The following is an 11,116-nucleotide window of genomic DNA, read 5'->3' on the forward strand; positions in this document are numbered from 1 at the left end:
AGCCCAGAGGGTGGGGATCGATGGCACAGAGTCGAGTTGGAGGCTGGGGTCAGTGGAGTTCCACAGGGATGGGTTCTGGGGTCTGTCTGGTTCAACGTCTTCATCAACCATCTGGATGAGGGCACAGAGGGACCCTCAGCAAGTTCCCTGCTGGCACCAAACTGGGAGCACTGGCTGATTCCCCAGAGGCTGTGCTGCCATTCAGCGGGATCTCAACCAGCTGGAGAGTTGGGCAGAGAGGAACCTCACGAGGTTCAACAAGGACAAGGGCAGAGTCCTGCAGCTGGGAAGGAGCATCAGTAGAGACTGAGGATTGACCTGCTGGATGATGCGTGGGAGCTTCCAGAGTCAGAGACATATCCTCAAGGAGGTAGAGTCAATGTCCAAAGCTCAATGCTCAAAGCCCATTTATTAGTCATACACACTGATATTTATACAATAGTACAGAATTCAGGTGACAGTAACATAACATTTACTGGTTACATCTGCAAAGCAATGTGCTGCTCGGCACGAGCTCATTGGTTAATTGCTAAAGCTCACACTTAGTTTAAGCCAAATCTCAGCACAGCTGTGGTTAAACATATCCTGCTTTTACTTCTTCTCAGCTGCTCCCTGTTTTCAGTACTTTCAGTGTTTTCAGGCATTCAGTACTTCAGCCTTCTCTGCATCCTCAGACACCAGAGCACCATCAGCATTTAGCAGAGGGCCCACGTTCCCCCTCACCATCCTTCTGCTGCTGAGGTACTTGACAAATGCCTCATTCCTGTCCTTAACATCCCTGGCTACATTTAATTCTAGAAGGGCTCTGGCCTTCTGTCATGGCTTAGCAAGGAGCAGCTTTTGCTTGGTAACAGGAGGAGGGGGTTGCAGTGAAGACCCAGTAAAGAGTTCTCAGCCTCTCCCCCAGCTCCTGGGCTTACACCCACCTCCGGCCCGGCTGGGCCAATCTGGTGCCTCTGCCAGAGTATTTAGGGACGGGAGTTTGAAGTGCTGGCAGGAGGTGTGAGAGTGATACACGATGGAGGCGACCACACGCACCCCACAGTCAGAGAAGGAGGAAGGAAGGAGGAGCACCAGACCAGAGACCCCTCTGCAAGCTGTGGCAAGAATGCAGCTGTACCCCTGCAATGAACTCTCTGAAGTGAGCCCTTCCCATGGGCTGCAGCTCCTCGCAAAGTGTTCCAGCGTGGGAGCCCTTCTACAGGCTGCAGCTCTTCAATGTGCAGCTCCATCGTGGGCTTCCCATGGAGTCACAGCCTGCTTAGGAACAGCACGTGAGTCTCCTTCTCTGGAGACATTCCAAACCCACCTGGACAAGTTCCGGTGTGACCTACTCTAGGTGGTCCTGCTCTGGCAGAGGGGTTGAACTAGATGATCTTTTGAGGTCCCTTCCAAACCTTAAGGTGCTGTGATTGTGCTGAATGCTCCCTGCCTCTGGGCAGCCCAGAAGCCAGTAGCCTGTACCTGCGTTCCCCACAGAGGGACACACGGACGCTCACAGGCCGGGCGTTTGTTCAAACGACCGTTTACTCAACTACTTCTTCAAACAAGCAACTATGTACAAGGTCAAGCTCCCAGAGACACCTCAGGGAGCGAGAGCAATCGCTAATGGGCAGTGCCGAGTCTCTCTTGCCAGGCTCCTGGCAATGGCCCCTTCAGCTGCATCGGCTCCCACTCCCCTCAGCTCTCTGCCTCAAGACCTCTTTCATCCTCACGGATGAGCCGTCCTGTGAGCCGATCTTGCAGCTGCTCACAGTCACGCAGTGCCTCGGCGTGGGCAGCCGTATCGTCTGTCAGGTGCTGGAAGAGGTTGATGGGTTTGGCCTCTCGGAAGGCAGGAGGCAAGACGATCTCCTCGGGCACGTTGTGGTTGCCAAAGAAGAAGTGGTTGAGGCGCTTCTCCTCCACTCTGCGGCGCAGGTACCGCATGATTTCCTTCAGGCGCGGCAGCAGATACCTCCTGCGCCAGTCTGACAGGGGAGTGGTGGTCAGGAGGTGCATCACAACCGTCTTGATGATATAGGTGGAAAAGCCCGTTCCTGGCACCATGCGAGCGCAGAGCTGCAGGCAGTTGAGGTGGTAGCTGCCAGGCGGGGCGTTCCTGGCCACGTGCCTGAAGAACTTGGCCTCTGCCACAGCGCAGGTCTCAGGCCACGTCGTGCGTGGGGTGAAGAAACCTGCTGCAGTCTGGCTGCTCACAAAGATGTCTGAGTCACCTTGCTGCACGCCAAAAAGCAGCTCAACAAAGAGAGGTGCTCGGGCGGCGTTTGACAGCTTCAGCTTGCAGGAGTGTCTGGAGAGCTGCAGCTGCATCTGGTAGCGGCGAGACTGAGGCAGCTCCCCCCAGGCTGACGTCACCAAGTTCTGGAACCAGAGGGCAGTTTTATGAACATCGAGGTAAGGGCCAGTGCAGAGGGTGTCGAGGACACTGGGACCCTGATTCCTCCTCCGTGGCTCCTCAGGGTAGTGGAGGAAGCACGGCGCGTCTCCTGCCGGCTCCTCTGCGCTGCAGGTGCACTCCGGGGACACACGGACGCAGAAGTTCTTTCCCGGCAGTTCCTGTGCAAAGTCTGGCTCCAGGTGGAAGGAGTAGCCATGGGGGGCCTTCAGGGGCACGAGCATGCGGTATGTGACGTCGCTGTCGCAAGGATTCCAGCCTTCGAAGGCGCTGCCCACGCCGATGGCTGGCTGCAGCTCCGGGGAGGAACTGTTGGCCAAGCGCCCTTGCAATAAACGGAGGAGGTCATCCAGCAGCTCCTGCACCGTGCTGCTGGTGTAGCACAGACTGAGCACTGTCCACTGGATGCGCCTCTCATAAATCAAAGCGTGGTGCCTCTCTTCAACAGTTTCTCCTTCGCTTTCTACCTCCTGGCAGTGTGTGTCACTGCCTGAGCTCCCCTCACTGCTGCTGTCGTCTGTGTCAGGGCTCCTTCTCCTGGTCCACCAGTACAGTCCCAAGAGCAGGACCAGGACTGCAGCAACGATCAGGTCTTCCCAGGAAATGACGGGCTGCCTCGGCTGCCGCGACGGCACCAGGAAACTGGAGCTGATGAGCAGCATCTCATGTATTTCTCTCGCCTGCTGGATCAGCTGCTCTTCTGTCGGCTTCAACACGGCCTCGTTCATCCTGGCATAACACTGCTGTGCCTCTGGGATGAAGAGCGACAGCAGATTGGTGAAGAAGCGCACGAGCGCCATGATCTGCAGGGAGAGAGAGCGAATGGGTTCAGTGGGGTGGGAGGGAGGGAGCTGGCAGCGGGGAAAACAGGGACCAGGAGCGGGGGCCGGTTGGAGAGGGGCCGAGGCAGGCGGGAGGCACAAGGGCTGTGTCAGCCCTGCCGGCGGCTGGGCCCTGGGTGCCGGGGCAGAGCGCAGCCTGCCGCCGTCCCCCTCCTCCTGCCGCCTGCGCGCTCACCGCTGTCCCAGCGCGTACTGGGCCCGTGCTGCCCCTGGTGCCCCTTTATAGCCGCCCCCCGCTGGCACGGCCTCTGATGTCACAGACACCCCACAGCTGCCCCCCACACCCGCAAAGGACTGACCCATCCTGACCTCTACTCAGTACAGTCAGAGGCTGACAAACTGGGCGACCGCGAGAGGCACAAACTGGGCGACCGTGGTGTTCCTTTTGGAAGCCATAGCACCGAGGAGAAAAGAGAACCGAGGGTCTCTTGAAAGAACATTGGAATGGTCTGTGTCATAAATGCAGCCCTTCAGTACCCGTGAGTATAAGGTTGGCACTGTGACGTTAATAAAGCGATGTAACTCCTGTGAACGGTGTGTCAAATGGGCCTGTTCACAGCAGCTTGTAGATTCCCCGTCACTTCACATGGATTGAATCTTTTCCAGTACAAAACCAGGGTTTCTTTTGTAGTCTGGACGTATTTCAGACACATTATTGCATGTACATGACTGGTATTGCCTAAGAGAGTGTGAGTGGTGAATCCCCAAACAAGGCATGCAGAAGAACTGCGGGGAAGGATTTCTTCCCTGTGAGGCTGCCCAGATGGGTTGTGGAGTCTCCTTCTCTGGAGACATTCAGGGCCCACCTGGGTGAGTTCCTGTGGGATGGGTAGGTCACTGTTTGACAGACACAGCTGAGCCATGTGAAAGAGAATACTCAACATGAAGAATATGGTAAGTAAGGAATGGAGTGAAGTGCCAGAGGCACGGGGTTGCTGACATTGGTGGTTGTCGTGGTTTGGCCCAGCCAGCCCAGCAGCACCACGACAGTCTCTTGCTCGGAGCCTCCATCCACCCCCACCCTTGTTAGGATGGCAGAGGCCCAGCGAAATGGGAGTAAAAAGATCACCAAGGTTGTTGTGGATGGAGACAAGGGCAGGGAGGGCTCGCTGCCAGTTACAGTTCTGGGTAAAACAGACTCCAGTGCTCGACTGAGAGAGGAAAGGAGGAAAGGTTATTCTACAAGAAACAGAACGGAATAAAAGCAAAAAGGGAGCAGGATGGTGAGAAAATTACAACCAGAGCTTTAAGATCTCCCTCCCCCAGCCCTCCTTTCTTCCCAGGCCCAGCTCACTGCTCCCCAGATCTCTCCCTCCTCCCCCCTCAGCGGCTCAGGGGGGCAGGGAATGGGGGATGTGCTCAGTCTCTCACAGATGGGCTCTGCCACTTCTCTCTGCTCAGATGAGTACAACTCCTGGCATTCTTTCCCTGCTCCAACACGAGGTCCCTCCCCCAGGACACAGTCCTTAATGAACTTCTCTGGGATGGGTTGCTCCCAACAGCCGCGGCTTCTGCCCACACAGGGTCCCTCACACGGGACACAGTCCTTGGGGAATATCTCTGGTGTGGATTCTTCACCACGGTTGCAGTTTCTGCAGTTACAGGGTCCCTCTCTCGGGACAAGGCCTCTTCTGAGCATAAGTTGAATGAGCTGCTTTGTCATGGGTTCCTCCCCACAGTTACAGCTGTGGATATTGGGTCCCTTCCTCGGGACACAGCCGGCTCCGGCCATAGTCACTGCCCCTGGCTCGGGGCCTTTAATGAAGTGAATCGCTGCCCCTGGTCCAGGGTCAGCTTTAGCAAAATGAGTCTCTGCCCCTGATGCAGGGTCTTTAAAGAAATGAAAATAAACCTCAGCGTCACCAGGTCTCTCCATAGAATGCCGGGGAGTCTCTGCTGCAGCACACCTCCTCCTCTCTTTCATCGCTGACCTTGGAGTCCATATGGTTGTTCCTCTCACTGTTCCTACTCCTTGCAGCAGTTCCACCAGCCAGAAGAAGAACAAAGGGCAGAAGCTGTAAGCCAGTACCTTAGAGCTTCTTCCTAGATGATGTGCATCTTACCTAGGAAGTATTTGGTTGAGAAATAATGTTGAGCAAGTTCTTACCACAAAAGTCATTGGAGGATGTGTTTATTTACACAGCCACAGCAGGTGGGCTGGTCTTTAAAGAAAGGCAACATTGCAGGAGCTGTACCTGCTATGGCTCAGCCTGGTGTGCTGCACATTTGGTGGGAGGTAAGAGAAACCAAAACATGAACCAGTTGATGTTTAACATAGTGCAGACTCATCTGGGAGAGAAGATTTAGCGGCTTGTTATCACCAGATTGAACAGGAATTGTTTTACAAATGACCTAACCAAAAAGAGAACATGCCTAGTTCTTGGCCAGGTGTGAAATCCACTTGACCAGGCCCAGGCCACTGTTTGTGGAGCTCTGTGACATCAGTGACAGCCTCATGTTTGCAGCTGGAATGCTGTGTGTGTACTTCACAGCAACACACAGAGTCACAGAAAGAATGGACGTGAAATAAGGGAATCTGTCAGTAGCTGAGCTGATGCTCTTCACATCTAAAGGAATTCTCACATTCACTTGAAAGGCAACAGTCACCTGGCAATGATGATGTCACAGTGTCATCACCCAGGAGCAATGATATCACCTGAGAATGATGATACCACAGTGCCAGCACCTGGCAACGAATGTGTCCCCTAACAGCAGTGGTGTCAGCTGAGAATGATGACATCACAGTGCCCAGGAGAGTATAAAAGGGGGGTCCTCCCAGGTCCTGCTGCCAGATCTGGCCTGGGCAGCCACCTGAGAGGAAGCTCTTGATGGGGCTGAGGGAGGAAGGCAAGCCAGAGGCTGGAGGTTCGCAGCTGCTCCTGGCTAAGCCACTTTCCAAGCTCATCTGAGGGACAAGGAATCTTCTTCAGCTGCAGAGCAGGAGCCAGAACACAGGACTGCCTTCTGGAGGGGCATTGCAGAGCTCACCATCCTCATCCCCTGTGGAGCAAGGGGCAGCAGCCATAAGCAATAGGGGTCCTGATGCTTTGGAGTACTCACTGCCAGGCGTGGGATGGATTCTTGTCCCCAAGGTCGATCAGGCCTGGGGCATTTGGCCACTCAGGGAAGCCCCAGAGATGGCTCTAGGTTGAGGGAGAAGAGAGGCTTGTGCATCTCGTGGGAGGCATGAGCAGCCCGTGGGACCAGGAGGCAGGTCTGCTCACATGCTCAGGGAGTAGCCGATCGCCAGCACTGGGGTCAGGAAGGAATTTTCCCCTGGGGCACATTGGCACAGGTCCCCAGGAGTTTTTTGCCTTCCTCTGCAGCATTCAGCATGACTGCTTAAGTGTCAGGGCTCCTTTGGTCCATTTGGGCTGGGCTACTGCCTGCTGTCGTGCACCACCAAGGCGGCCTCTCATGCCCTCCAGCTGACAGGAGGAAGGCTTTTTTTCCCCAAGGTGGACTAGCAAGTGTCCCTGGGGTTTTTTTTTTGCCTTCCTCTGCAGCACTGAGCATAGCCTTTAGCTCCTTTGAGCCATTTTTTGGCAAGTACCTACATCGGCTACTCCACAACAGTGGCCCTGGTGCCCACATCCAGAGGGAGGAAGCTTTCTATACACTTCTTGTGGGCCATCCTCGGGGCTTGCTTCTCATCTGCTGTGGCACTGAGCACAGCCCCTTGTCAGGGCTCCTCTGGCCCATTTTGGTTTCTTGCCTGCTGCTCTTGCACCTCCAGCCTCTTCTCCAGCCTGGAGAACACTCTTGTGCATTTTGCACTTTGTGGCCTCCATCCTAAAATCATTTGCAGCAAAACTGTGTGCTGGGCAATGTTTTCTCTCTTCTCTGTCAAACCTCCTCATTGCTTTTGGATGGTGATGGTCTCTCGGCCATGCTGGAAGCCTTCATGTTCCAGGGGCATCTGGTGGTGTTGCTCTCAGCTTCAGATGCTTTGGGCCCAAGACTTGCTGGGCTGAGTCTTGCTGGAGAGCTCCCATGCTTGCTGCTGGCAGGGGAGCAGGCTGCAAAGGGAAGCAAGCCCAGCTGGATCTCCCATTCAGAGCCTGCCCACCTGCTTGGTGGCATGCAGCACCTTGCAGCCTGGCATAACTGTGTCTGCTCTGACTTCCACCACTCCCTTTCACATCCTGGGCTCTTACCAAGCTTCTTTTGCTGTGTTTGAGGTCCTGCCCGGTGGCAGAGACCACATGGCATCAGTCAGCAGCTGGCAGGAATGTGCCTCTTAACCAGGAGATGAGATCTGAGTATATCCCCGCTTTCTCTTTTGCTTTGGAATATTCCTTGATCACTATCATCTGACTTTCACCATCTGGAATGCACCAAGCCAAAGCAGCTCTGCTAGCAATGTGCATACCCATCTGCATGGCAGCTCTCCTCATCTGCTTGTGCTGCTTAGGGACAGAAAAGATGTGAAGGAAGATTTTTGGTGTCTCTTTCATTGCACCTGACCTGTGAGAAGTGAGATGAAGAAACATGGTGTTGATTGGAGAGAGCTAGGCTTCCTCCCCAGAAAAATTGGCCATCACTGCAGTTTGTTGGAGTCTATTAACTGACAACCTCCATCCCTTTGGTTTGGGAGTCATTGTTGAAGCCTGGCTTGATGGTGGGTCTGGAACAATGACAGGATCTTCAGCCAAGCACCCAGGGAAGGGAAATGTACTGTGTGAGGAGGATTTGTTCTGTGAGTGAAGCTGCCTCATCATCCACACACTTTTCTCATCAGTTTTTGCCTGTTTAAAAAGCTCAGGCTGGGATAAAAGTTGAACATTTAAGGTACCAGATTTCTCTGGCACTGCTGATCCTTTCCATTGGCACCATTTCCTTTCCATACCATGGACTTACACTGGGTAAGGATCTCATTGGTTTAGTTTCAGCTATATTCTGGCCATAAGTTTGTAGTGGATGGGGATTTTTGCCCTTCCTTTGGTGCTCAGTTGAGCATTTCAGAAGGTACAAGATTTCTCTGGCACAGCTGATCCTTTCTTTCCATGTACCATGGATTTATGCTGGGTAAGTATTGTATGAGTTGAGTTGCAGGTATGTTCTAGCCATAGGTTTGTAGTGGACGTGGGGACTTTTGTCCAGGTGCTCCCTGGAGTTCAGGAGTTGGTCAAGGACTGAGGTAAGTGCCTCTGCATCACAGCATTTCCCTTCTCAGGTGTCAGCTTCCTCTCTGAGAACGCTCTGCTCTACAAAAGCTGCCTGTGTTTACCAAGTCTTGGCTCCTCCTTTAGCAAGTACTTATCCTGGGCTTCATATTAAGACGACAGAGCCTGGCTCTTCTCAGTGCTGCCAAGTGGCAGAAAAGGCGTCAGGCAGAAACTGAAACACGGGATATTTGGTCTCAACAGAACGTTTTGCTGCTGTGGTTGAACAAAAGAAAGTGCAGGGACAAAAAGGAGGCGAGTTGCTGAGCGAGGCTTTGGAGTCATCTCTTTGGAGAGGTTTGAGACCTGACTGGACATGGCCCTGGGCAACCTGCTGCAGTTGGCCTTGCTTTGAGCAGGAGGGTTGGGCTCCAGTCTGTGGAGGTCCCTTCCCACCTCCTCTGCTCTAGGAGTTTGTGGTTGCCATTGTGGTTTGTCATCAGGCCAACAGGAGACCTGTGCTCCATTGTGCTGGGTTTCTTTTGTCAAAAGCCACCCTGTGCTCACAGGAGATTCTTTTTGCTCTGCCTGCTGTCAAAAAGCTGCAGAGTCCAGCAGTAGCAGCTCCTCCTTCCAGGCCATTAGTTTGAAGCCTCCTCAGAGAAGCAGGTGAGTATGCTCAATTACAAGCTAGCAATGTCTAAGGAAGGTCTGGTGAGCCACAGCTGTGGACTGCTGCAGAGTCCTGAACCAAAGCCTCCCACTGAAGAAGTAAAGCATAGCAAGGGAGAAGGCTCCTTCTCCCAAGACCCAGAGTTCTCAGTCTAGCTCTGAAGGAAGTAGCCAGCACCCTTGAAACCTTCATGGCACAGAGAGGAAACAATGACTTCTGGCTTCAGTGCAAGAGCCAAGGACAGACACCTGTGCAGTGCTTCACTTGGAAAGCCACTGCAGATGGTTCAGTGAAAGGCCTGCTTGAACCTGCAGAATAACCCAGGTGCCACTTGAAATGATGCCAGCTTGTCCTAGGTGACACTGAAAAGCGTGACAGCCCGTGGATGCCAGCACAGAACTTCTTTCCAGGACACCACAGATCTCAGCACAGCTGCTGCAGCGCTGCCATCTCCCTGTGCCCATTCCCACAGCTTTGTTCCCCCTCTCTTGCTTTCCTTCCTACTTATTCCTTGGAGCCAGAGAGTAATTAACTGACCTTGACTAAGTGTTCTCCATTAGAATTCGTTTCCCAGGAAGTCTGAGCAAAGCCCAGTGAGATGGACTTTGGGTAAAAATGGACATGACCACACTGGACAAACTTTCCTGCCCTGTTTTCATGCAGTTGGAAGTGTGATGCTTTGCTGGTGAGGTGTTGGTGACAACAATGGGTCTTTCAGCACAGTAACTGGTTTTCCAGTGCAAATGAGCCCAGGGCAGCAGTGTGCTCCCAGCAGGGAGGAATGCAAGGAAAACATGGGTGTGATTCACTGTTCCTACTTAAAGAAGGTTTTCTTCTGGTTTGATGGGGCACATTCTACAGAGCTTTGGAGTCTTTAAACCTTTTTGTCTTATCCTCTTGCGTAGTTCAGATACAGGACAAGAATGGCAAAGCACTGGGCAATATACTCATTTCTTTCTCTTTGCCAAGCTTTTGTTGTATGTTTCTTGGCTTTTCATATGCAAGCAAGGCTCAAGGGTAGGACTGGCTTTCATGACAATAATTCCTTGGACAGAAAGTAAGGTTTCAACAAGAAGAGCACCTTGGTTTTCTCATTTCCCTGGCAGGATGCCATTTGTGGCAGTGGGATTTCTGACACTCATGAGTAAGGAGACTGCTGTCCTGCTGCAGTTGCATGTTTTGGAGAGAGTAAACTTCTCCCTGGGAGCCTGTCTGCAGCACAGCAGTGTTCCTCCACAGTCCTGATGGAGACAGACTTCTGTTTTGGAAAGACACAGAAATGCATCAACACCTGTGCAGCAAGGTCTTGGAGGGGGCAGCAAAATCATACTGAGTGGCTAAAACAAAGCAGAGGAGCTCTGTGCCCTCATTTTGCCTTCAAAATTCACCAAACCAGGTCTTCAGGAAAAGAAACAGACTGCAGGGATATTTCTTTAGTTTCAGACTGAAACAGAGATCTGAACACCACACTTGGAGGGTCCCAGAGTGTGTGAGAAGGTTTGGACTGAGAGTCACAGGGAACAACGAAAACTCTTGTTTTTTAAACCAGTCTGGCTGCTGTGACATCAGCTGTAGCCTGGCTTCTGTGATATCAACTGTGGCAAGCAGAAGAGGTCACCTGCCCTCCCTTGCCTAACAGGTGCGTAAAGGTGTAAAGGGCTGACAGAATGGTTGTGCTTAGTCTTAGATGCAATCTATGAACTGTAAAGCTACTGTCCAAACTCAACAAGGAGCAAAGGTAAGTTCACTTTGTTCTTTTGAAACTCTAACATGTGGATTCTTTGGGTGTTGGTGTCTATTTTCCCTTTTCACCTTTAAGTGCTCACGCCAACCCCACATTTTATGCAGTAGGAGTTAAAGACATTGGCATTCTGGGCATTCCCTTGGCAAGTACCAATCACCAGGTTCTTAACAAGAAGAAGACTCAACAGATCCATGGCCAGCTTGGATTGACAGTGCTACAGCTGCCAACAGCTGCATACAGCACGGCAACAGCTTCTGGTCAGATCAATACCTTCAGTCACTGGAAACAAACTCCAGCATCTGTTTCAGAGTGTGCCCGTCTGGTGGGGTTCCAGGAGAACTCCCAGAAAGCCTG

General features: G+C 52.7%; 1 protein-coding gene across 1 annotated transcript; it reads right to left on the reverse strand.

Moving 5' to 3' along the window:
• Window positions 1–390: 390 nt before the first annotated feature.
• LOC133629353 (inositol 1,4,5-trisphosphate receptor-interacting protein-like 1) lies at window positions 391–3,198 on the reverse strand. The gene has a single exon (XM_062020011.1). It carries the CDS (start codon window positions 3,196–3,198, stop codon window positions 1,681–1,683), a length of 1,518 nt encoding a protein of 505 aa, XP_061875995.1. The 3' UTR covers window positions 391–1,680.
• Between the last annotated feature and the right edge of the window lie 7,918 nt (window positions 3,199–11,116).

The sequence above is a fragment of the Colius striatus genome, unplaced genomic scaffold (genome assembly GCF_028858725.1).
Source record: "Colius striatus isolate bColStr4 unplaced genomic scaffold, bColStr4.1.hap1 scaffold_40, whole genome shotgun sequence".
NCBI lineage: Eukaryota > Metazoa > Chordata > Aves > Coliiformes > Coliidae > Colius > Colius striatus.

Bases quoted from the DNA above. Each gene is read 5' to 3' on its own strand.
- LOC133629353 (XM_062020011.1), bottom strand. From the start codon at position 3,198: ATGGCGCTCGTGCGCTTCTTCACCAATCTGCTGTCGCTCTTCATCCCA.